This window comes from Lycium ferocissimum, chromosome 7, assembly GCF_029784015.1.
Source record: "Lycium ferocissimum isolate CSIRO_LF1 chromosome 7, AGI_CSIRO_Lferr_CH_V1, whole genome shotgun sequence".
Lineage (NCBI taxonomy): Eukaryota > Viridiplantae > Streptophyta > Magnoliopsida > Solanales > Solanaceae > Lycium > Lycium ferocissimum.
In genome coordinates, this window is record NC_081348.1 from 39,364,176 (window position 1) to 39,390,195 (window position 26,020).

The window sequence follows — 26,020 nt, forward strand, 5'->3', positions numbered from 1 at the left end:
GTCATCACTGCACTTATAGAGAGATGGCGTCCTGAGACACACACATTTCATCTGCGTACGGGTGAGGCGACCATCATATTACAAGATATTGAGATCATGTTTGGCATGGTTGTTGATGGTAATCCCTTGCATGATGTTAATGCTAGAAATATAAGTATTGTTGGGTGGTAACAATTAATCCATGAGCTTATTGGTTGGGCACCGGTCCGGATTGTTTTAATGGTGTTAGTAGGTTAGAACTAAATAAATTAATTGAATATATTAGAGGCTTAGATGACATTACGGATCGACCCCGTAAAATTGTTGGCAACGGCCGGTTAGGTTGTACTTGCTATGGCTTTGTGGCGGCACGATATTTCCGGATAAGTCCGGTGACTTACTTAATTTAGACTATTTGCTTGACATGCGCGACCTTAGAGCAATGAGTAGACAAGCTTGGGAGCGGCCTGCATTGTCATATTTGTATACTTGTTTATGCGCGCTTCGTTGAAGAAAGCCAAGGATGTGTGTGGATTCATTTCCTTATTGCAGGTACGTGACCTTTAAAATTATATAATTTTATTTGGTTATCCTATTTGATAGTTATAAGGTTTTTATGTATTTATTTTAAATTTTTAATATAGGTTTGGGCTTAGGAGCGAATTATACCGATGCAGCCACCACCCAGGGCCCTTCAGCCACACACGGCTCTTACACGAAAGTGGACTCATCGTAAAGCTCGCGAAAATGAGGCACGTGTTGTGCTACCTATATGTAGGGATGTATTGGACAACCTAATGTATGGTCGTATTTTATCATAATTATGGTTGTTAATGGCGTTTTGATATAATAGTTACGCTTATGTGTAATTTATTTATTTTATTATCATGTAATTTTATGTTCTTTCTATCGTAGTTTGTGTGGGCCTTATTCGAGGCCATCATTAATGGACTCCCGTGGTGTCGGTGTGGCCAAGTTATTTGGATGGCGCAGTTCCCCTTATTTGTGGGATCTATCGAGAGTGGCACATGATAGACCGCGTTCTCAGACAGTTCGGTAGGAAGCAACATATTCCGGGACCATGTGCTGAGATTGATCCTTCTCATTACAAACGTGACAAGCGGTATGCTATAACAGTGGAGGATTAAGAAAATTTTGCACAAACGGAATTTTTGTGGGAAAATCGTCGACAAAGGGTAATTCTGGCCGAGTATGAAACTCAAGACCCAGAGTCATTATCAGAGTATTTTTGTTGGTATCGACGTCACTCGCGCACTTTCATAGGAAATCCTGCGCATAATGTGCATAGAGGATACCAACACATGGCGTAGGCATGAGAGATCGGTACGTACATTACATTCCATTAGATGTTTGATGTCTTTATATGTGTCTTAGACCACTATCAAATCTTGTAATTTAATTTTTTTTTTTTTAGGCTTTAGGACATCAAGAATCGTACAAGTTGGCTCAGGAGACTATCCAAGATCCAACCAGTCTAATGAAGTGAAGGAATCGTACAGGTTGGCTCAGGAGACTATCCAAGATCTAACCAAGTCTAATGAAGTGAAGGAAATAGTAAAGATGTTTTGTTGTAAAACGTTGGCAGGCCAACGTTTTGCAACAATTCATTATTGCTAAGAATAGGAAGACTTCAGAGTAAAGATAATTGAAAAGTTTACTCCGTATGCTATTTGTTTGACATCTTCTGCTTATACATTTAGCAACAATATGACGGGTATTTTAAGTTGCAAATACTGTTATCTCAAAATAGAATAGTAAAAGCACACTTATTATTGTGTCATCAAACTTGTAAAATATAGACACATGATGAAAAATATAGACACATTAATTTGTAAGGACGAAATAATTTAGCATTATTATATACAAGAGATGTTAGAAAAATTCATTAATTCTCTATATAGTCCTAATATTCTCCATATTTGAGATAATTTGAATGGGTCAAGTCACCAGAACGAAGTTATAGTTCTGCTAACGAGTTCGGTAAAATTTAATAGATCTGATTTACACCTTGTCTTTGTATTTAAAAATATGTTTTGTATATAAAAATAATTTATTTAGAAGCCAATAAATTGTTTTACTAAAATTCAGAACATATAAACTCAAAATCCTAACTTTACCTCAGTCATCACAAAATATACACTTCTAACTAATTGTTTCTGAGATTTGAACCCCTTGAATTTTCCTATGTTTGTAGGTATAACGATTTTGAAGAAAACCCCTTATTAACTCAGCTCACACAAATTGTGAGCAATAATGATGTAGCTAATGATCACTCCGATGAGTCAGATAGTGATATCCCATTAGATCACACAAACGACGATGATCACTCATCCGATGATGATGGTCATTCTTATGAAGACATTATCGTCGAAGTGATGGTAACGTTAGCTACCATTCTAATGCGATTCTATATTTGGATAACATGAAGAAGGCCCGATGATTTTGCCTTCAAGAGAGATGACGGCCCGTTCGATCCGCACTTTGGGATTGTAATAAATCGAATTTATCGATTAGGTTAGTATGGTGGCAATGAATATTCTTTTTATTTGTTGGCCCATTTTTAGGGGGTTGATAATTTTCTTGTATTATGCAATTAGGTATATTATTTCGTAATGCGGGAAATGAAAGGCGCAGAAATGAGACAATATTGTCTCAAAGAAAAGAAAGAGTTCATTTGTGATCACTCCAAAGGTAAATTTTGGAGGGTTATTTGCAAGCATCATATGTTGGGATGTGAGTGGATGATCCGTTTTAGAGAAATTTCAAGTGGTATGTGGAAGGCAGTAAAGAGGATCTCCACCACAAGCTTGTCTCACGGATGATTACGTAAAGGATCATTTCAATTTGAACAGCCACCCAATTGCTACTACGTTGATACCATATATTATGGTCGATCCATACATCAAGATTAAGTCGGTTCCAGAAAAATAAAAGGATTGCATTTGTTTACTCCTAGTTATAGAAAAGCACAAAAGGGGTGTAAGAAAGCTATTGAAATGGTATTTGGTGATTTTGAAACCTCTTTCAAGACATTGGCCCGATACATGGCTGCCTTAAAATATTTCAATTCGGGGACCGTTGTTGAGTGGGAGCACCAATTAACTACAATGCAAGGTGAACACATATTCAAGTTTCTTTTCTGGGCTTATAAACCAAGCATCGATGGATTCAAAAGTTGTAGGCCTGTCATCTCAGTAGACGGTACTCATCTGTACGGTAAGTATGAGATGAAACTGCTAATTGCTGTTGGAATTGATGCGAACAATAACATTTTTCCAACTGCATATGCTATTGTTGCACGTGAGAGCTTTGAGTCTTGGACATGGTTCCTTGTGTTGTTGTGGAGACATATTGTTCGTGAGAGACAAGGAATTGGACTTATTTCCGACCGTCATCGTGGCATCTTGCAACGTGTCCAAACACATGATTGGTTACAACTACCATCCACACATCATAGGTTTTGCGTTCGGTATTTGAAAAGCAACTTCAATAAAAAGGTCCTCAACGTTGACCTTGAGAAGCTAATAATGTTGGCGGCTACGAGCACGGAGAAGAAGTATAAAATGAGGATGGAACAAATCAAAACAATGTCACCTCAAGCGTATCCGTGGTTAAAATCTCTTTCGGAGGAGAAATGGACATTGCATAAGGACAACGGTCATAGTGTGGGGGCTATGACAATGAATGTCTCCGAGTCTTACAACGGTTTATCAAGAAAGCTCGTGGATTGCCCGTTACTGCCATGGTCCGTTATACGTTTAAAAATCTTGTTGATCGGTTTGTTGAGAGAAGCACCCTTGCTGATTTGTTGATTGCGGAAGGGAAAAAGTCTCTGCCGAAGGGAAAAAGTATTCGTGTGGGAAGTGGAGAAACTACCATATGCCATGTTCACATGCAATTAAATTTTGTGATATCCGCGGAATTCAACCAAAGGACTATGTTAGCAAGCACTACTGATTGCAAAAGTTTACAAGCAAACGTACAATGGAAAATTTTCACCGTTGGGCGATGAGGCATATCACCTAACCCCTCGCCTTTAATTGTTAAACACCGAATACGAGCGAACCCCAAGAACGCGGACTACAACTAGAAGGAGGAATGAAATGGATATAGCTCCGCTCGCATGGCTAGAAAGTGTAGTACGTGCAAGCAAATGTGTCATAACAAGAATTCTTCTGATTGTAAATCAGTAGTTGTTGTTGCTTGTTGGTTTTTATGTTTTTTCTTAACTTGTACGATTGTTGTTTCCTTATGTAATCTTCCAAGAATATATAACATGTCTTGTGCCGTTTAATAGTTAGTATGTAATTTAACATTTATTACTCAGTTAATGTGTGACGTTTATTTAACTTATATTTTATTTTTTATTTCTGTTATATATAACACATATTTAATTATTGCATGTGTTAAAATATTTATTTGAGTTATTCACTGAAATTAACTATATGCTTTAAAAATTAAAAAATCAATAATTTTTTTTTTTAAAAACACAGCCGAATATGATTTAAATAGAGGCAACGTCTTACAAACTATTTGTAAAACGTCGGGAGAAAAAATTAATGAAAGGTATAACGTGGACTGATCCACGTTATACAAATAATTTTGTATAGCGTGGATCAGTCCACGTTATACAAATAATTTTGTATAGCGTGGATCAGTCCACGTTATACAATTTTTTTTTTGTTTCGTTTTGTGAATCTGACAAAGGAAAAAAAAAGTTGGGGTACAACGTGGATCGGTCCACGTTATACCCCTTTTGGTATATATATTTTTAGCTATCCCCTTTTGGTTTATACCGTGTATTTTTATACCCTTTAGGCTCCAGACTCAAATTTTCACTTATTCCTTTACTTCGTACTTCCATTTTGTAGTTTAATTTTATATGCTTCTTAATTAATTTCAACCATAACTAATACCTAACTACTCGTCCAATATCTATACAGGGAAGGTACTCGTCGCTTAAATTTTCAGTTCCTCCACTTCCATACTTCTACTTTGTAGTTTTACATGCTTCTTTCAACCATATTGTTGCTCTTATAGAGAGTGGCGGAATCAAGGGTTTCATTAAGGGAAGTAAAAACCATAAAGAAATAAACACACGACTAATTCAAAAGAATTCAATCATTAAACAAAATGTCAACCATGGGGACGGATGCACATTTATGTGGTGGGATATATGGATGAGACTCCTCGACTTTAAATCAAAACTTCCGATTTGTGGAAATGGAGAAATTCTTGGTAGGAAGTGCTTCTCCTATTAATAATAGATCCCGAAGGCCACAAATTTAGATCAGTTGAGCTAAAGGATACCGAATATCAACTTTTTACAAAAAAGAAATAGGCGAGAAGTGCTTTTTACTTCTATTTTTCTTTCTAATTCTCGATCAATACCTGCAAATTCAAACATCATACAGCCCTTCCGTATTGTTCTTTTATGTTTTTATTTTGCCGTAGTACTATAAGTAATTGAAAATAAATAGGCCACGTACGATTACAAAATTGAAGAAATAATAAGCTTAGGAGTTGAAGTCAAAGGTTATTTTAAGTAGGGGAATTGAGTCATTTTACACACATTGTCCCATACGAAATTAATTAAGTGCCATACAATATCAGTCGTGCATGGGGAGGTCCCCTTCAAATTAAGTGCAAGTATTTATTTGCATTCGAGTTCGGAGACTCTTTGATAAGGCTAATAACGACTCTTTGATAAGGCTAATAACCAAAGCTATTGCCAATCATAATTCAGCTTATTATAATGTATGTACTTGACCAATTTCCATGACATATATATCTCCTAAATGTATCTATATTTCAAGATCTTGAACCAGCTAACCATAGAGAAAAATTAAAGTACCAATCTCTTTCTCTTAAGAATATATCCATGTGTGTGCTAGTTTTTACACAATCACCGTCTTCAAATAAAATATTTTCTATGGTAACACCATGAATAATGCCAACAGCAGAACTACTTCCACAACTGCGAAAGAAAATTTCTATATATCGCATCTACTTAACTTGTGAAAATATGGGAATCTTTGAAAAAGCCCCGGTTGACTCAGAGGCTTGGAACCTTGGATTAGTAATTAATGAAGGGAAGTACTCTTTGAGTCTTGCAAGTAGGTGGATCGATCATCAATAGCTTTCGTGTATCTGAGGCTGATTTCTTTTCTCCTTCATATTAAAATCTTTAAACATGTTTGTTTGGGTATATTATTGTTAATAATACTGAACGACCTCTCTCCCAATTTCATACATAGGAAAATAAGAAGTGGTTTAGGAGGAACCTAAATTAAAGTATTCTAAAGAATTCCTTAGCTAAGCTATTAGATAAACTTTTCATTTTACTTCACTCTTGAGCAAATGTACATGAGCTTCCCTTCTGCAGTTGTCTCAATTTAACCTTTTATATAAGGATTCAAATCAAGTATACTTAAGTAATTGCGAAGTATTATAACATAGTAACGATTGTGGTAGCTAGAGTGATGAATTTGTTAGAATTGAAAAGGCGATAACGATGACAACAAAAATAAAATATACCAGGAAGAGACACAATAATTCTACGTGGTTCAATCAATCGACATGCGTCACATGTGCGGAGATGGGCAATCCACTATATAAAAGAGAGTACAAAATAACGAGAAACACTTGTGTCACGCAAATTTTTCCTTAAGCAAGACTCAAAGCCCTCAGGGCTACATTGTGGATCACAAGTTAGAAAGAAGAAAAATCCAATTATAATAAGAAAATCAGTGCAAACACCTGACGAATTGACAAATTATATTGTCCCCAATGTGTATGAATTGGGTGTGGTCATATATCGACACTCCTTGTTTTTTTGTCTTAAATTTCTAGACTATTATTATATATATATATATATATATATATATATATATATATATATATATATATATATATAAAATGTCTTCTTGCACTACATGTGCTAGAGAAGTTTCTTCAGTTATACATTAGCACAAGATTTCCAGAAGGGACAATTTTGGAACTTCGCACATCTTTTGGAGAGTTAGAATTTTGTGTGTCGTCAACTTCCAAATTCTCCCTCTTGAAAGTAGTGAAAGTATGAATTATTTGGACCAAACAAGAACTAAGCGTAAAACTATTAAGATATAATTGTATCCTATTCTGTGCATTAGGGATCAGAGAATTTAAAATTCTAATCATTATTATTGACTTGAGAAGTAAGTTATCATGTGCTTGAATATCATAGTTTGAGTATTCAACAATTATTTCAATAATTACATATTCGATTTGATCTGTAAACTAATTTAAAAAGCCTCTAGCTAGGTTCTTCGGGGGCTATTCTTGAATATGTAAATTGCTAGATGATTATCATTCACTAAGCATTTTATATTTCGTAAAAATTAGGGACAATATAATTGAAAAATTTAGATTAAGAAAACAATAAAAAAGAAAAGAAAATCCTCCACCAAACACAACTATTACTAGTACTTTAAAGAAACCGAAGTCTCATTTCATATCCAAACAGTACTTCACACAAAGAAAACTAATTTTTCTTTTATAAAAAGAAAATAAACTACAAAAAAAAGAATTGATGAAAAAGCATTGGTTGCATTTACCGGAAAGGCATTTTAGAAACGAACTGCATGAAAATTATGTACGTTTCGGTTCTGTTACTTATATTACGCCATTTTTACCAAACAAAAGTAACCAACTTTCTACCTGATTCAGTTTACCCATTTTGATTCCCGGTTACTGTTACCGGCATTAAGCGGTCAACCCACTCGTAACGTGAAGTCCCTTACGTGTCACTTACTGATTCGATAATCCATCGGTAATCATTCCTCATACGAAACGGCCAGATCTTCTTAACGGCATTCCCATGTGCTCGCTGTCACCGTTAACGGAGCTAGGACCACATGTTTCTCATCCCGTAACCGCCTCATTTAATCTCCACCGTTAGATTAAAATCCACCCCGTATGAATTTCCTATTTTACCCCTACTCTGCTTTCTAACTAATTTCAGCTGTCAATGATACTGAGAGTGACGGAAAGAGAAAGTAAATGCATATACATTTATATAAAATACTCCACATATTTACCATAATCATATTCATGTAAAAATACATGAAAACCTCCATATTTTTTGTATGAAGAAATGGAAAACTATCTTAGGAAATGCGAGAAGATTAGAAGAGATAATGATGTGGAGGTGACGAGTTCTTTAAGCTCATCAACAAAGAGAAGAAAATTTGGTTCTGCTAATTTTAGTGATAATTCAACTTCGCCGGCTACATCTGTAACGTCCGTTAATATTCCGATGAATTATTCGCTGTGCTCGAGTAATTGTAAAGAGTCTGGTGAAGTTATGAAGAGTATTTTCAAATCGTTAGATCTGAAGGTGAGAGGTTAAATGCAAAAAACGCATTTACTTCCTCAATTTATTGTTTGTTTAAAATAATGCCATAACTGCTTGAATAAATTCAAAATATTTTCGGTTTTTAAATTTTGAAATTGCTAGCTGCAGGCCGAAGGATTCGAAACTGACAATTCAGCTTCTTTTAACGGCGCTTTCAGGTAACGTTTTCTTCTCCTTCCAGAATTTTAAGTGACAAATTCGCTTCTCTTCATTTTCCAACTGGAAACCGTAAGAAAAATCTTCTCCTCTACTTGAGTTCATTTCATGTTCTATATACTTGCTATTTTTACGTGTTTTTAGATGTAGAGAAGCGCGTTTCAATTTATCTAAGTACTTTTTTATTTTTTAATCGTTTGTTTGTCTATTTTCTTCTGGAACAGTGAAAGTTTCAAGCAAATTGAGCATTGTGGAAACTCGGAAGAAATGGAGTCATCATCAACCACAACGAAAAAATCCACGTCAGCCGTTAATGCTCATCGGAAACTGCCGTCTGCGGCGGCGAAGATTCCACCGGAAGCGGAGATTGAAGAGTTTTTTGCAGCAGCAGAAAAGCGCGAGGAAAAAAGATTCGCAGAAAAGTAAGTGCGCATGATAACAAACATACGCCCCTACCAGCTCATTTTAGTATGCGTTTGTTCAAAGAAATCAAATACTTTCACGTTCTTTGGATTTTTTGAAGTTAGAGTTGTGTTTGGTTATAGTTTATGCTAAAAAATATTTCCTTGTTTGATTGTGTGAAAAAAAAAAAGTAAAAACAAAGGTTTTAGATGTTTTCCAAATTCCAAATACAATTTTAAATTTTGTTTGGAATTTTCATGGCCAAACAGATCCTTAGTGTGACAAAAAAAAAAAGGTGAAAAAAGAGGAAATGGTAGTAATGATTTCCTTGTTATGGTGCTTGCAGGTACAATTACGATATCGTGAAGGACGTGCCATTAGAAGGACGTTACCAGTGGGTTAGTTTGAAGCCTTGAAGAATTAATGAATCAATGAAGAAAAGTTGCTGATCAAATTTACACGGCGAGGAATCCAATACTCTGATCGTTTAATTTTATTTCCATTTCTAGTTTTAGATGAGCATTTACTACTATTTTACTGTTTCAGCTTAGTTTAGCTTTATGGGTGTACAGCCATTCGTCTTTCCATATTTGTGTAAAGAAGCTATTTATGTGAAACTCCCTTGATTTTAGTAGTGCCATAACTGAACCTTCTTTCTGCAAACTGCAGCAACCTTCTCCATGAGTAGCAACTATCTGCATTAAAATATGTGTGCTGTTTTGGTTCTCTTTTTTGATGGCAAAAGTACACTGAGACTTACTGTGCCAGCCAGTGATTTAAATATCTGTGTTGGGCATTAAAAATTGGTGACCAATCTGGAATTTTAATTTGAAATACAAACTAATTAGCATTCTTGTGTCCACTTTGTTTTTATAAATTTATTATTGATGTTTAAAAGCTTGTTTTGTTTGGGCGTATTTTTGGCTTTTCTTAAAGGGAGAGGATACCGAAGTGTGTAAATGTTGAAAGCTGTTTTTTTCTGCTTGGAATATCATGAGGTGATTCTATTTGGAAGTGCCCATTCAATTGTTCTTTTCTTCTTTTTCGGTTGAGAGATGGAAGCGAGTCTTTCATGGAAATGTCGGCATGCATATATACGACTATTTCGTATTTTCGTTGGGCATGTGAAAGGACTTAAAAGGATTTAAAGATTTTTGTCATTTTGCTTTAAGGAAGATGGCCATGCTTTTTGAAGGAAAGAAGTAAATGAGATTAGCCCACCGCCCAGAAAAATATGCATATGTCTCGTTTGCTTAATTTGCTAAGTCTTGGTGATGTGAGGATCATAATCTTGTTTCATCAATATTTTGTCTTTTAATTAATCTTCTGTACTTTTTGTTTTGGGTTCAATAATTGTTTTGCTTTGATTTACTTAAAGAGTTAGTAGTTGGATAAGACAGTTAAAAGGACATAGTCAACTGTTGATATTGAACATGGTGCATGATTGGAAGGCAGATAAATTGATACACTGGTAAGGTACAAACAAATAAGAGGAAGATAGTCAAATTTGCCAAGAATGGAGAAAGGTGGAAGCCAGTTTCTAGTAAGGTGCATAGAACTTGGGTACTGTTTCGCTTGCTGATCTGTGTGAATCTTGGGCACAAAGTTTTACTTGAACTTTATTGTTTCTTTTTTGCTTTTTCAAAAGAAGCCTCATAAAAGGAAAAGGAAGAAAAATGTGGGAAGAAGTACAAAGCAAATGCATGTACCTTTCCATGGGACCCTTGTGTCAAGCAAGAGAAGTCCACCAATCACATGTGACGACCAAAAGAGTTCTATAAACTACATTTGGTATGAACTGTACCTTTTAATTTTAAAATATGTAAGTCATAAACTACATGACCCTTTCTTTGGACTATTTAGTTGCTAAGACTTCACGATTTGACTATTAGTATCACAAATTTGAATTACTAATGTATTAATTTTATTGATGTTACTTATGCTACAATATGGATATGAGATCGATGTATAGAAGTAGGAGGAGGTGTGCACGTGCCGTGGAGGAGTGGGGGTGAGCTGACTTCCATGTGCTTTGGATCTGATGCATCAAGAATTTTTGAAATAGAGATGAAGAGAAAAGAGGGAATGTTGTAAATATAATATAATCCACATTGGATCAAAGAAGAAGAAGGTTGGTTCTCGTTGTTAACAGTGATAATGAAACTGATTACAATGCTCAATCCACCAGGGACGCACTTTTATGTGATCGTTTCTAGACTCTAAAATGGATTTCAGTGCTGCTGGTGTAATTAGTAGCAGACAAAAGAATAGGAGTTGGGACCATACATAGTTGTGCTAGCTAGTGGAGCGAGTATAGTAAATATTTCAGTTTTTCTTTTTTGCTGTTCGGCTGCAGCTGTCACAGTTGCCCAGACTCCACCCTACAATATAGAGTACAATGTGGTCTATTTTCTAGTGGAATAATCAGAATAATGCGTCACTCTCCCGATCCCAGAAAAGTGTCGAGGTCAAGATAATTCTTTTTTTATAAGAATATTAAAACATATTTTTGTAAGGATTTGATTCAATGAAATTTTCATGTCAGTAGACCGAGAAAAGTAATAAAGTCTAACGATTTTTATACTCTTTAGTAAAATTAGAGCCTGTTTAAGAAATTGTAATTAATGGGGAAATTATCTAACTGCTTAATTAATAAAATTATATAGTACTCTATCATATAAGATTGGAAATAATGCATTCTTAGTTCTTCCCTCTAATGCATTCTTAACTCTTTCCTCTTTTGGTTGCTCTTATACCCTAGAACTTGACACCAATGCCATCTCCTCCTTGAGCGAAGGCCTACTCTTTATCCTTTGTGATGAACAATCAATATTAGACTATAATATTAAACCCCAATGTGTGGTTAACAAGGGATGCATGATACATCAAATAGATAATTTCCTGATTTTTAAAATAAGGGCAACGAATCAAAATCGTACAATTAATTGCATCTTAATTCTTATCAGTTATGTCAATATATTGCAGATGCTAATATCATTTACCAGCCCAAGTCCAAGATGACTTCATATCTAAAGTAGTGCACATTCTGTTTGTGGATCATGAAAGAGGCAGCCTCTCAGCAAATAGAATATCATCTGCAATTACTTAATGCCAGGGCGATCATACAAATTATCTTGCACATCTCCTTGCTGACTAGCATCTGTTCATTGTAAATAATTCCTCCCTCCTAATTTTACTAGGAGTATTAGTGAGACATTTCAAAAATCATTTTGTTTTCTTAAATTTGGTGCCGGTTGAACACCATCAAACGAATTGAGTCAAAGGAATAGTAAAAATATGGCATTTCCATCATACCTGCTAATGAAGAAGGGAGTGAAGAATTAGGAAATTAAAATTGTCAAAAGACTCCAACTAAAAAATTACTCTCTCCGACCCAATTTATCTGATATACTTTCCTTTTAATCTGTCCGAAAAAAAAATCTATATTTAGAAATAATCTAACTTAAAATTTTTCACAACCACAAAAATATCCATGACTTATCTTAGACCAACAACAACATACCCAATGAAATCCCACAATGTGAGATCTGGAAGGGTAAAGTGTACGCGAGCGCTTGAAGGTAGGAGGCTTTTTAGAAAGACGCTTTCTTCTAAGAGAAAACATGAAAAAAGGTCGGATAAAGACATAATCAAGAATCTAACGAAAAACGAAAAGGCCATGATAAAGAAGTTTGGAAAAAAAAAGGAGCAGTAGCTACTATAAATAAATAAGATAATCGAAGTACAAGAAATTGCGACTACTAATACGAAAGGAACTTGTTTTAAACCACAAATTTCAATTTTTTTTTTTTTTAAACGCCAAACCTAGTAAAATTACAGAAGGGTGGACGTAATTTATTAAGAATGTGTGACGGAACAAAATTGGATATGGAATGGAGACACATGAATTGGTATAAATTCAAATGAAGATTTTACAGTATAAGGCAAAAGGCAACTTGTTTTCAGGGCGAAACACATCCAAATCCAAATACGAGTATCTACTCGCCACGTCAGCACATGATGCGCTCAACTAAGCAAATACGACGCCGTTGGGGCCTTTTTCTAATAGTGGCAGAGGATAATAATCATAATAAATGCGTGCTTACAATCTGAGGTGGCACATCTATCACACCAACTACACCCACCCACATTCTACCCTTCATCTCTCTACTTCCCAATTCACAGATTTTTCGTTTGATTAAAGTTCAATTTCATTATACGGACAGGATTTAATTATCGGAGTTTGTGTTATGTCAATCGACGGTGGAAGATTTTACTGGGATCGAAATGAGAGTAATTCGGGTGAAATAGTCAAAGGAATAGTGATAATCTTTGCTTGGGTTTCAATTAAGGAAACTGAATTGAAGAATTATGTTAATCTTTATGCTTCTCTTGGCTGGAATTCGCTTATATGCCTTGCCGATTTCGCCACCCTGTAAGCTCAATTCAACTCTTTTGTTTTCGGATTGAGCAAATTTTGACTCCATTTTTCTGTGTTTGTGGTAGTAAACTGCACTAAAATTCAGCTTAATTAGGAGTTTATTTAATTAGTTGAACTGGGTTAACGCAAACCTATGTAATTGGTTGTGATATTTAGTATTGAGATTGGTATTAGTAGTCATATATTTGTTATATTAAATTGGACCAAGTGCTAGTATTTAAGTATTGAAAAGTTGGTCTGTATTCACTCAGAGGTAAGGTGTTTAAGTTCTGATGGTTTTGTAGTGAGTTCACATTAATTAGTAATCTTCCTGATACAGAGAACATTTGGCACATTTTGTATTTTTCTATTCGTCTTTCGTTTAGATTATCATTTAGCTTAATTTAGATTTGATATTACAATTGTGGTAGTGCAAGGGATCATGCTGGAGTTTTAAGGGATCCTGGGAATTCCTTTTTTTTTTTTTTTTTTTTTTTTTTTTTTTTTTTTTGATGACGTGGGAACCCGCAGCCGCTACCCTTCGGGTGTGCATAGGCTAAACCCAACTCCTGTGCAATAGCTCGCAAACCATAGAGGAGAGATAACCCGCACTAGGCAAGCCCCGTGCGACGAGCTCGACCCAGAAGGCAAATCCCCTGCTGTTGTAGGCAGGGGGTTTCGAACCTGAGACCTCTATTATGAAAGCCCCATGCTCAACCAACTGAGCCACCCTTGCGGGTAACTGGGAATTCCTTTTGTTGGTAAACGTAGTGGATGGCAATCACATTACACCTTTTCCCAAAATAGGAATTAGAGAGCTCGGTGATGTACATGCACAAATTAATCTTTTGCAACTTTCTTCAGATGAGAGCTTAGGTTCTTTAGGAAACAGGTATAATTGTGTCTTGCCATTATAACTTCACCTAAGATTACTAAGGGTTTGAAACTCCGAAAGTTGAGATGCACTTGATCTTGGACAGCTAAAGACTGATTTCTGAATGCCAGCTAAGGATTATCTTGCTTTTTATGTGATTGAAGGAGACAATAGAGAAACCCTGGGTCAGGGCATGGGGCATGGTGGAGATGTTATGTGATTCCCGTGTGGCAGCAGTAGGATTTTAATATACTAGTATGAGGCACTGTGTGTATTTGGTAGTGATGGAAAACGTTAACAATTGAAGCTTCATACAACAACATGCCCAGTGAAAATGTGGTGCATCTCTGTTCTTGATGCTTTCATAGCCATTGACATCACTCTGATTCTGATCATATGTTGAATTCTTTTCGTTTTCCTATCTTGCAAATATATCATGATCTGGAGTTTGTCCCTTGTTTTCATGCTGCATCATTAAGTGGGTAGTTCAAAAGTTTGAGTCAGTGAATAATCTATGCAGATACATACCTGAGAAGGCTACATCTCTGGCATATTCTCTTCTAAGGGAGCTCGTCGAGGTCAGTTTTTTTTACCTTTGCTTTTGCTGATGTTAGTATACTTTGTTCTATAGGATTTTGCTGACTGTACGAAACAGAATCTGTTGATGGGGTAGCAACCGCATATCTGAAAAATTGTGAAGAGAAATTGGATGAGAGCTAAAAGACATGCAGTTAATTAAGAGTTTGATTTATGAAACCCCATTTGTGAAATGCACAACGAAGATGGGGTTATGTTGATATAGTCATAACTTGCATTAGATTAGTAATTTCTTGGCCCAAATTTCCTATTTTCGTGTCCTAATATTCTTATTTTTGAACTACGTAGGAACTAAGATGTCGCCCTTGTCCAGTTGTTGTTGCAGCTATATCTGGTGGTTCTAAGGCCTGCATGTATAAGTTTTTTCAGGTATAGTGACTTCGACAATCACTCACAAGACTTTTTGACGTGCACGGTTTCACTTTTGTTTGAATGCATTTTTATTTACGCGTGTTTACCTCCCCTATGCCACCTTGTTGAGGTCTCTCTTGGGTCCAACCGGCAAATCATGTTGACCTAAGGATAAAGTTCTTGGTCTTCTGTTATTGGAAAGCAACGTGTTTAATACTTTCCACTTGATGCAGATTGTTAAAGGGAGATCCGAAGCTCAAGTTAATCTGGTATGCATTTCTTTGAATGTGCTGTGAGCTTGGGATACATAAATTGCTACGTATCCAGAGATCCATATTTTCCCCTGTGATGAATTATTGATAGCATATAACTGTTTATTGGATCTTTCATTCTCTTTTGCAGGAGGACAGCCAATTGGTCATTAACTGCATCTCAGGTCAAATTTATGATTCTTGTCCTGTTGATTTCACTGCAGACTTTGGAACACAATTTGCTGTGCCTCCCACAATTCTAAAGTTCCCCGGCTCCACAAAGCTACTGTCTTTGGTTGCGAAAGGTTTTACTTCTGGATTAGATGCCTTATTCATTACTAGGTTTGGATCCCAGCGTTCTGAATATTGGCGAACTCTTTACTCCTCACTTGTAAGTTTCAAGCCAGAAGTCATTTATGAGTTTCTAATATGTTATCCTCCTAGCTGAGTTATCCTGCTTTGCTGCAGAGTTTTGGGGCCCCTTTTCTCATTTTGTGCTCAGAAAATGATGATATTGCTCCATATCAATCTGTATGTAAATTTGCTCACGGCTTGCAAGACATGGGGGCAGATGTCAAAATGATAATGTGGAAAAGTTCCTGTCATGTAGGTCAGTTGATATTATACCAGTTTCTTGCTTTATTCTTTTCTTGTCATATCCTTAGGGTGTTTCAGCATTTTTGTTCTTTGGACAAACTGTGTCCTGCATCTAGCACTTGTATCCCCTTTGGTTTTCTCCTGGTCCTTGTCGATATACCATTGGTTCCAATTTTCTCTGCATCCATATTTTGAACGTGTGCATCAGACATTTGTATTTTCATCTTGCAGGTCTGTACGAGAGTGATCCAATCCAGTACAGCATTGCTATAGATCAACTACTTGCTCATGCAGTTTCAGTTTTCATTAGCAGAATTAAGAAACTAGGAGAGAGGAACGGCTTCGATGATATGCATGATGAGATATCTCACTTGATTTGTGACCTCCAAAATGCAGCAGCTGACTCCAACGGAAGTTTTCAAAGAGTTGCAGGTGGTCCGCATGATCACTTTTTCTTGCCAAGTTCATCCGAGCATCAAAATGTTAGTGATTCGGGCTCTTCCTCTGAGGAAAGAACAGATCCGTCTATTTGGCCAAATCCCAGTTTAAGTGCACACACTGTGCTTGGCCAAATCCTTTTTGATGCTTGTGTTCCTAAGAATATTGAAGGTTGGGATTTTAAGTATACTTCTTCCTTAAAAGGCCAACCATTTTCCTCAGCACCTAAGCATTCACCATTAAATGCCATGAAATACTTCCGCCGTTCACGGTTATGAGACTATTTCTTGTGGAACTCACTTTGGCTTTTCGAATTTCTTCGAAGATGCACTATATGATTAATATCAAAATTTTACCTCTATGGTGTAAAAAGTTTAAGATGAAATATTGGGGGTCAATTTTCAAGGTACAACTAGCTAGATGATCTGATTTGGCTGAGCTGCCTGCATGAAGTGTACCGGCTGAATGAGTAACATATCCTGTACAGGCTGAATGAGTAACATATCTCCTATCTTGATGGGATAGGCAGATATGATGTGGTGTGCATGAGAGCTGTTAATACATGTGGTTTGGAAAGCAACATGTACCATTTGATTGCTTCTGGGGATATGCTGATACTACACGGGAGCCTTTGCAAGTCGTGATGTTTTATATTGTACATAACATGTACATAATGTATCTATCCTGCCGGAGACTCATTAGCATATGAGATAAATCCTGTAGAACTTCGCTGTATAATTATGAACCTGGATCAGCTATGTACTTTGGCTGTGTATATATCTTGAAATTTTGCAGTTTTCAAGTACTCTGTTATAGGTTGGGAAACCCTTCCCTCTTTTCAATTAGTTGGTGACTTGTGGAAGGTGCAAAATGATAATACCAATTGAACGTGTTGCTGTTACCTTACATCTTTTGATGGATGGCAGCAGCTGCATACCGCCTATTAAGCTTCCGTCTCAAGTATGTAAAGAATCGCCAAGGCATCTACTGCTGTGGCACTTGGCGGGGTCGATGAGAAGATGACTATTGGTGCGGATTCAATTTTGACGATCATTTTCCTTTCCCTTTTTTCACATCCTCTTATGTAATTTAAAAGATATGCGGAATCTTTATCCACACGGTATGATCAGATTTCTAAGGTCTTCAGGCTTCGCGGAGCTTAGATGATTTTTTTCAGTTTACCAGATTTTAGTGGATAGAGTTACTTGGTATCCATGCTTGTGAGAGCTAACAGTTACCTCGTGAAACTGTTGAGGTAGGCAAATTGATCATGACACCACAGTTATTAGTTTTTTTTTATCAGATTACTTATTGAGAAGAACCTACTTCTCCTTTTAAGCATAGAAATTGCTCTGTTTCACTCTTTGAAATAAGCGTCACAGTTTCCACGTCTTTTTAGATCTGGAAAAAAGCGCCAAGGTAAAAGGTCTGTTATCGCCATGAACAATCTGAATTCCGCTTCTTGCATTTCATTACCATGCATAACCAAACTTATTGGGTTCTAATTACTTATCTCTATCTCATTATATGTGTAATCTTTTTTTTTAAAAAAATTTGTTTAAAAAATAAGTGGGATTACACTGGTTATGTTGTTGTTGTTGTTTAAAAAAGAATGATAATTTTTTTATATTAATAAATAACTAATTTTAAACTTTTCACTTTATTTTTAATGAAATGATTTCACTTAAATATCAGTTTCTTATGTTAGATCCCAAATTTCAATAATTCTTTTTTTAAAACTTCGTATTCAATTAAACAATACCACATAAAATGAGATGTGCGCAACAAATAATTAACAGTGTGGGCAAAGATAGTGACAAAAGCATTTAGGCCACACGTTATGGCAGTGGGCAAATTGAATAATTTGGTGCAACTGAGGCGGCTCGGAGTCGGTGCCTCTGTGTGTTGAACTCTTGGCTCTTCTTGGTGGTCAATTTTTTTGCTTTCTCTAGTTCTAGATTAATTTAATTTGCCTCTTTTTTTTTCTTTTCCAAATCAGTCACTTCTTGTCCGTGTGCATAGAATCGTACCATTTTATGCCATCATGTTGCCCGTAAAGGTTGATGATCACGATTCACGGTGGAATAGTTTAATTTCTTTTAATTTTTTTTTAGGATACTACATCTACGAAATTGAAGAAAATATTTAGAGTGAAATAACTGAATTTATTCAGTTGAAATATTTTTAATTGATTGAGATAAAACGATTTCCTCAATACAGCTTAACACCGTCAAGCCTGTAGGAGTAGTGAAGTTATCTTTACCGCATGGTGTTGACATGAACAATTAATGCCGTAGACCCAATTAAATAAGTTATTTGCTTCGATCACATTTGATTTTTCATTTTTGTTTCAGTAGGAGGGGAATGACTGGAAATGAGAACTTCACCCCACTCAATTGCAGTTACTATTTCATTACTTGAATTTTAAAATAAAAAATATTGATTCATTCGGAAAGTCGTGATTTTAAATACACTTGCAAGTTTTTGGTTGATTGGATACAGAAATTTTATCTTCATATAAAATTAAATTTTGCTAAAATAATGTTAAGTTGCTATTTTTTTTTTCTCATAAAAGTATTTTAAGTTTTTGAAGAAAAGATTTAAAAAGGTTACTTTTCAACGAAAAGAAAATTCTCTACTGATCACAAAAAATCTTCCCATGTAGCTGTCTATTTGAATGGAGAAACAATGGTTGACGAATTATTCTAGGGAAAACTGCGAAGGGCCTAGTTTTTGTTTATAGCTCGTAAAAATTGTTTATATTTAATCTTTTTTTTTAAGTTTTAGAATAAATTTGCCCTGCCGTTAGTCTTTTAATTATTAGTGTGTCTCAACGAGAATATTAATTATCTCACACAAAGTCTTATAACAACAACAACATCGGTGTGTCCATAAGTGGGTCAAGGATGATAGAATGTAGCAGATTTTGCCTCTACAAAGTATCTGAATAAATTTAGCTCTTTTCATTAAACTTCAGGTAATTTATACCTTAATTTACTCTTTTGGGTATGATTTTTTCTTATGGTTCTTTAGTCACAGTAGTTGATGAATTATTATTCTATCAATGTAGAATTCCAAGAATTCCAGGACAAGGAAGGGTGGGCTCCCGCCAAGTAGGAAAACTGTTTCTTATCACCAATGTCACTAACACCATAGCCACACGCCTCTCTAGTCTGACCATTGTGTCCCATTGACACTCCAAAAGGGTACCCTTAATTTACCATAAACACCCGCCAAACATGCTGCACATGGCACCAATTTTATTTTTCTTTCTAGGCCGACCATTCGGTATCTAAGTTTATTTATTCGGCTAACGCAAACTAAATTCACGTTGATAGGCTCATTAAGACGGGTAAAGTATGTTGATAGGCTCATTAAGACGGGTAAAGTACTCCTTTAAACAAAAAAAATGTTATTTTCAAGATTGGAATTTGAAACCTTGGTTAAGAATATAGGAATTAGGAAATTTGATTTCATTCAATTTCAGTTCTCAACTCATGATTGACATGAGCTCGACAACAACAATCGGTGAAAATCCCATGGCAGTGGAATCTAGAGAGGTAAGTGTACGCTTACTTCACTACTCTGCAAGGAGTAGGACTGCTTTCGAAAAGACGCACTTAGGTTTAATAAAAAAGTCGGATAATTTTAAGAAATTCACGATATGAAACGCGAATAACGAAAGTCGACACAAAATAATGATTGATATGTTTCTCGAATTCTTCGTAATTCCAGAATTCTTCATAATGGCTCTTTACATAATTCGTTTCAGAGGAACCTCAAAATGACTCTACTTCATTACAGTCTATCTTATATCCCAATTATTTATTTAAATCCTTTGGTATCATCGCCGCCGTAGCACATATATGTTGTTTCTAGTCGTTTTTTTTATATGACGAGTTCAAAAAGCATCATATAATAATCCATAAATTATAGTATTAAGGAAAGTTTATGATGATTTTTAATCTTTCTTTCTCGATAATCTAGTATTTTTATGCATGAATATAATTATTTTGGTTATTGCAATAGAACGCTATTTATAAATTTCACTTCACCACATCCGATACCTTGACGGTCACCTGACACACAGCTTGCTGTATAATATCCTACAATTTTGAAAAATTAACGGTAAAGGGACATTCTTGTCCAAACAAGTTTTAATATTAACGACCCTTTGGAACAATCAAGAGTCCACCAACGTTTTGCCACACATACACTCCCACACTACTCTACAAAATGGTCTGACATCTCTTTTCCTCCACTTCAACTTCCAAAATGGCATCTTTTTCTATCAAATTTTTGGCACCTTCATTGCCAAATCCAACTAGATTTTCCAAGAGTACAACTCTCAAGCTCAATGCAAATCCGCCACAGACGGTGGCAGCACCACCTCCAGAGGTTGCTGCTGAGAGACTAGAGCCAAGAGTTGAGGAAAAAGATGGCTATTGGATACTCAAGGAGCAGTTTAGGAAAGGGATTAATCCTCAAGAAAAGGTGAAGATTGAGAAGGAACCAATGAAGTTGTTCATGGAAAATGGCATTGAAGAACTTGCTAAAATACCCATTGAAGAGATAGATCAGTCTAAGCTTACTAAGGATGACATTGATGTCAGGCTTAAGTGGCTTGGCCTCTTCCACAGGAGAAAGAATCAGTGTAAGTACTGAACCTCAGCTCCAGATTTCTTTTAACATATAGCTATTTCAAACCACACCTTAGTCTCAAACTAGTTAAGACAATTATATGAATCTTTCATATTATGAGGATTCATCATAATTTTATAAGCTGAGGTATTTATTTGACTATTTCTATGCTCCCCATCAATTTATGTAAATAGTGGTAGAGGCCAATGCAATGTATAACCAACGGTTCAACTAAATCAAACATTTTTCACATAGAGCATAGATATATGTGTGAAATATCACTAAAATTTCATTGAATATCAAAATCTGAACCCATAATAGCTAGTTGAACTTATTAAGTTTAAATCTTGGATCCGCCCAAACTTCGGGCCTTGAGATTGGCTATGCTTCGCGAAACTCACATAGCGGAGCTAGTACTAGGTTATATATATGCACCAAAGTTTATCTTGCTCAGCTGAACTTTTAGATATTTGCTCGTCTGCCCTATTTTATGATTTGATTATTGAGGAAACCAAAATACATTTCAAGATCTTAAATCAGAACTGAATTTTGGTGACCAGATGGGAGGTTCATGATGAGATTGAAGCTTCCAAATGGAGTAACAACGAGTGCTCAGACTCGATACTTGGCAAGTGTTATAAAGAAATACGGGGAGGAAGGATGTGCTGATATTACGACGAGGCAAAACTGGCAGATTCGTGGAGTTGTACTGCCTGATGTGCCTGAGATACTAAAGGGACTTGAAGAAGTTGGGTTGACCAGTTTGCAGAGTGGCATGGATAATGTCAGGAATCCAGTAGGAAATCCTCTGGCTGGAATTGATCCTGAAGAAATAGTAGACACAAGGCCTTACACTAATTTGCTCTCCCAATTTATCACTGGTAATTCACGAGGCAATCCGGCTGTTTCTAACTTGTAAGTCTTCAATACAGTATTTTTTTTCCTATGCGTTGCTTCATGCTATAATTATCAAGTTGCTTCTTAATGGATTTAACATACCTATGGACATATCTATTCTGTTCAGTTTTTGCATAGCTTGATTACTTGTAAATCAGTCAAGGAGTAATAATCTTAATAATAAGAATCGTGAAGAATGGGATCATTCATTTTGGGGATAATTACCTTTTTTGACCTCTTAAAAAAAATATTAGCCGGCTAATGTATATGTAATGTATATTAAGTAAAAATATACATATAATGTACATATCATATACATAACTAGAATACATGTTTTGTATTGTAATTAATTTTGGCTGACGGGCCAAAAATGAAACCATCATTTTATAATGAAAGAGAATTTGCCTCATGTTCTCGTTATTGAGGGAGAAAATTAAAGTAGTTGCATTAACAAGGTTTTGCAATATTGTTGTAGGCCAAGGAAGTGGAATCCGTGTGTAGTAGGGTCCCATGATCTTTATGAGCATCCTCATATCAATGATCTTGCATACATGCCTGCCACAAAAGATGGACGATTTGGATTCAACCTGCTCGTGGGAGGGTTCTTCAGTGCGAAACGATGTGATGAGGCAATTCCTCTTGATGCATGGGTTCCAGCTGATGATGTTGTTCCGGTTTGCAAAGCAATACTCGAAGCTTTTAGAGATCTTGGATTCAGAGGGAACAGGCAGAAATGTAGAATGATGTGGTTAATCGATGAACTGGTGAGTGATGCATTTGGTACATTGAACATATTATGTCTTAGCATATGGCTTCAACTAAGAGTTCTAAGTTGAACTGTTTATAACTATTTGACTAAATATCCAGGGCCTTACTTTATTATCTTCAGACAGGATTTTTTTTCAGCTGGTCTAACTTGTTTCAATTTCAACGTATGCAGGGTGTAGAAGGATTCAGGGCAGAAGTCGAAAAGAGAATGCCCCAGCAAGAGCTAGAGAGAGCATCTCCAGAAGAGTTGGTTAAGAAACAATGGGAAAGAAGAGATTATCTTGGTGTGCATCCACAGAAGCAGCAAGGCTACAGCTTTATTGGTCTTCACATTCCAGTGGGTCGTGTTCAAGCAGACGACATGGATGATCTAGCTAATTTAGCTGATGAGTATGGTTCAGGAGAGCTCCGGCTGACTGTGGAACAGAACATTATTATTCCCAACATTGAAAATTCAAAAATTGAGGCACTTCTCAAAGAGCCTCTTCTTAACAGATTTTCACCTGATCCGCCTATTCTCATGAAAGGTTTAGTGGCTTGTACTGGTAACCAGTTTTGTGGACAAGCCATAATTGAGACAAAAGCTCGTGCCTTGAAGATTACCGAAGAGGTTCAAAGGCAAGTATCTCTGACAAGGCCAGTAAGGATGCATTGGACAGGCTGCCCCAATACGTGTGGACAAGTTCAAGTTGCAGATATTGGATTCATGGGATGCCTGACTAGAGATAAGGACAAGAAGACTGTGGACGGCGCCGATGTTTTCTTAGGTGGCAGAATAGGGAGTGATTCACATTTGGGAGAAGTATATAAGAAGGCTGTCCCCTGTGATGATTTGGTACCACTTGTTGTGGACTTACTAATTAAGAACTTTGGTGCAGTTCCACGAGAAAGAGAAGAAACAGAAGATTAAATTATATTTGGAATAGCTTGTGATTGTAGACCAGATCAAGAGGGTATACTGTTGAAAGCTGGTCAAATAATCAGAAATATGCTATGTTATAACATGTAATGTATGATAACACAATGCAAACACTTCTATCTACCTACATTAGAACTATTACATGCTAAATTCTTTCAGTAGAAATTAGATTGAAGCCTACTGCCATTTGTACCCCTTTTTCTATTGGATATTAGTGATACTGTCTTATTCTTACTTATTATAACTGCGAGTATATATTTTTAGATGTCATGATTCTCCAGTTATGATTGGAATCATCAGTTCGACGTTCTTGGTTACATCAAATTGACGTAATAAAGCATCTATATGTAAAAGAAATCAGCTTGCAATAGCTGCTTCTCTGAAATCAGTACGCTGCTTTTCTTCTTTATTATTTGGCAGAGGTCACCTTTGTGTCACTCTTAGAAGTTGCAAAACATGTTGAAGTGAGAACGAAACCGAAATCATGTACAGATCTTTCATAGTATTGCGCATGACAAGGAAGCCAAGGGACTGCAGGAGAGCGATTCGTTCTGCTGCCTCCTCCCTGCACCAGTAGTAAATGATACTTTGATTAAGGAAAAAATAAGCATGCCAATATAATTGCTATCTGGTTTATTTTCACACTTCAGCTTTAACTTGTTTATCTAATGATTGCACAATTCAAGGCTTCTCTGACTTCATACTCTTATCAAATCTTCAAATATCAGACCGCTCATCCATCAGAACAAGCAAATTAAAATTTAAACATAAATTAGTCTTGATTCTCCAAGGGTACGTACTGAAGTTTCAGCACGCATTTATTGTTATGAAGAGATTGTAACAAGGATGAAGAAAATCAGTACAAAATATTACATAAGAGAAACAGTGCTCTCTTTTTTTGAAGACATTAGCAGGCCTATAGCTAAACAAGATGTACTACTTTCAGTATTCATCTTTGATGTCCAGTAATGTTGTTTATATTATTGTATACTAGATCTTATCTGCCGTATCCCTTCAAAAAGCAACTAGAGTTTTCATGGGAAATATAATCCAGGCGTTATTATATATCAATCCTCATTATAAATGTTTTCAAGTTCGGTATTATACCAATATACTAAAAGCCCAAAGTGAAAGGTACCAAAAATTATATATTGTGTCCTTTTAATGCCTATTTGATCGTATAATTTCTTTTCTTGACATTCTTTTTCTTAAAAAAGATAAATATATTAAAAAGCTAGAAAATTGTTAGGTTGTTTGAATAATGAAAATTTACTAGTAATGTTTTTAAAAGAACCATATTATCTAAAGCTTGGGAGAAACTTGCAATAAAAGAAAGAAAAAGACAATACAACCCCATCGGGTAATTAAAATTTTTCTTTCCAGAGCATTCCTTTTCCTAAATGGAAAACTATAATTCTAAGCTTAATCAACTAAGAAAGCAAATTATAACTTCAACGGAAAACTATAACTCTAATCCTAATCAACTTTGGAAACAATTACTTTGCTTAAACCCCAAGCGTCACAACCTCTATAAATATAATGTCGACCCTAAAAGATTTATCAACACATAACCATCAATTTCTCATATTGTTTGAGCTCTTAGGTTAATTAGTTTCTCTGTTCCCAATGGCTTCGTTTTGCAACGGCCGCTGTTTGTTGCTCTTGCCATTAGGCTTCTCTTGTCTTCTAGTTGTTCTGTCTTTCGCTGATCAGGCTAAAGAAACTGTTGGCCCCTTTAATTCTCTATATAACATTGGCGACTATTCATCTTCATCAGCTGCTGATCATATTGCTGCAACCCTCAATCTGCCTTCTCCACAACCCCACAACCAACAAGGCACTGAATTCTTCGAGTCCGGTCTTAATTTTGCCACCCCCGGAGCTACCATCATGAGCCCTTTTTTCTTCGTCAAAAATGGCATCAAACCACCTCCACAGTCTCATGAGCTATCCCCGATTGTCACATTCATGAAGTTCTTCTATAAAGACTGCTTCTCTTTTCAGGACTGTGGCAAAAACAAGGTTCTTCGGAAAGCTCTCATCTTTATGGATCAACCTGGAATCAATGACTATAAACAGGCCTTCTTACATGGAAAATCTATTTCCGAGGCGTCTCATCTTGTGCCTGAAGTGGTGGAGACCATTAAGAATTCAGTTGAAAGACTCATCAATGAAGCTGAAGCCAAAACTGTTATGGTTTCTGGAATTCTACCCATGGGCTGTTTACCGGGTTTTAGGAGTATGTTTCTTGAGGGCGACGCAATTGGCAAAAACAGATGTCACAAGGGATTGAATTTGTTCTCGGCTTCACAAT

At 36.0% G+C, this 26,020-nt stretch overlaps 4 protein-coding genes across 4 annotated transcripts in view; all 4 read left to right on the forward strand.

The window, feature by feature from the left end:
* Nucleotides 1-8,034: 8,034 nt before the first annotated feature.
* Nucleotides 8,035-9,616, forward strand: LOC132064931 (cyclin-dependent kinase inhibitor 7-like). Its single transcript, XM_059458106.1, has 4 exons — nt 8,035-8,377; nt 8,498-8,553; nt 8,776-8,973; nt 9,300-9,616. The coding sequence occupies exons 1-4, from the start codon at nt 8,135-8,137 to the stop codon at nt 9,367-9,369; spliced, it is 567 nt and encodes a 188-aa protein (XP_059314089.1). The 5' UTR covers nt 8,035-8,134; the 3' UTR covers nt 9,370-9,616.
* A 3,425-nt stretch (nt 9,617-13,041) lies between these two features.
* Nucleotides 13,042-17,638, forward strand: LOC132064932 (uncharacterized). Its single transcript, XM_059458107.1, has 7 exons — nt 13,042-13,388; nt 14,768-14,825; nt 15,133-15,213; nt 15,429-15,464; nt 15,598-15,837; nt 15,915-16,056; nt 16,275-17,638. The coding sequence occupies exons 1-7, from the start codon at nt 13,204-13,206 to the stop codon at nt 16,757-16,759; spliced, it is 1,227 nt and encodes a 408-aa protein (XP_059314090.1). The 5' UTR covers nt 13,042-13,203; the 3' UTR covers nt 16,760-17,638.
* A 3,039-nt stretch (nt 17,639-20,677) lies between these two features.
* On the forward strand, nt 20,678-23,971 carry LOC132064933 (ferredoxin--nitrite reductase, chloroplastic-like). The gene is made up of 4 exons (XM_059458108.1): nt 20,678-21,135; nt 21,683-22,037; nt 22,495-22,783; nt 22,960-23,971. The coding sequence occupies exons 1-4, from the start codon at nt 20,757-20,759 to the stop codon at nt 23,695-23,697; spliced, it is 1,761 nt and encodes a 586-aa protein (XP_059314091.1). The 5' UTR covers nt 20,678-20,756; the 3' UTR covers nt 23,698-23,971.
* A 1,361-nt stretch (nt 23,972-25,332) lies between these two features.
* LOC132062202 (GDSL esterase/lipase At1g28650-like) overlaps nt 25,333-26,020 on the forward strand; it is a 1,228-nt gene continuing 540 nt past the window's right edge. Inside the window, exon 1 of the mRNA XM_059454822.1 lies at nt 25,333-25,945. Within this exon, the coding sequence (XP_059310805.1) occupies nt 25,333-25,945 (613 nt within the window). The remainder of the gene's footprint in view (nt 25,946-26,020) is intronic.

Coding starts and splice junctions, on each gene's coding strand:
- LOC132064931 (XM_059458106.1), top strand. CDS start 8,135: ATGGAAAACTATCTTAGGAAATGCGAGAAGATTAGAAGAGATAATGAT. Junction 8,378..8,497: donor TCAAATCGTTAGATCTGAAG/GTGAGAGGTTAA, acceptor TGAAATTGCTAG/CTGCAGGCCGAAGGATTCGA. Junction 8,974..9,299: donor GAAAAAAGATTCGCAGAAAA/GTAAGTGCGCAT, acceptor TGGTGCTTGCAG/GTACAATTACGATATCGTGA.
- LOC132064932 (XM_059458107.1), top strand. CDS start 13,204: ATGTCAATCGACGGTGGAAGATTTTACTGGGATCGAAATGAGAGTAAT. Junction 13,389..14,767: donor CTTGCCGATTTCGCCACCCT/GTAAGCTCAATT, acceptor TAATCTATGCAG/ATACATACCTGAGAAGGCTA. Junction 14,826..15,132: donor TTCTAAGGGAGCTCGTCGAG/GTCAGTTTTTTT, acceptor TGAACTACGTAG/GAACTAAGATGTCGCCCTTG.
- LOC132064933 (XM_059458108.1), top strand. CDS start 20,757: ATGGCATCTTTTTCTATCAAATTTTTGGCACCTTCATTGCCAAATCCA. Junction 22,038..22,494: donor AATCCGGCTGTTTCTAACTT/GTAAGTCTTCAA, acceptor ATATTGTTGTAG/GCCAAGGAAGTGGAATCCGT. Junction 22,784..22,959: donor TGTGGTTAATCGATGAACTG/GTGAGTGATGCA, acceptor CAACGTATGCAG/GGTGTAGAAGGATTCAGGGC.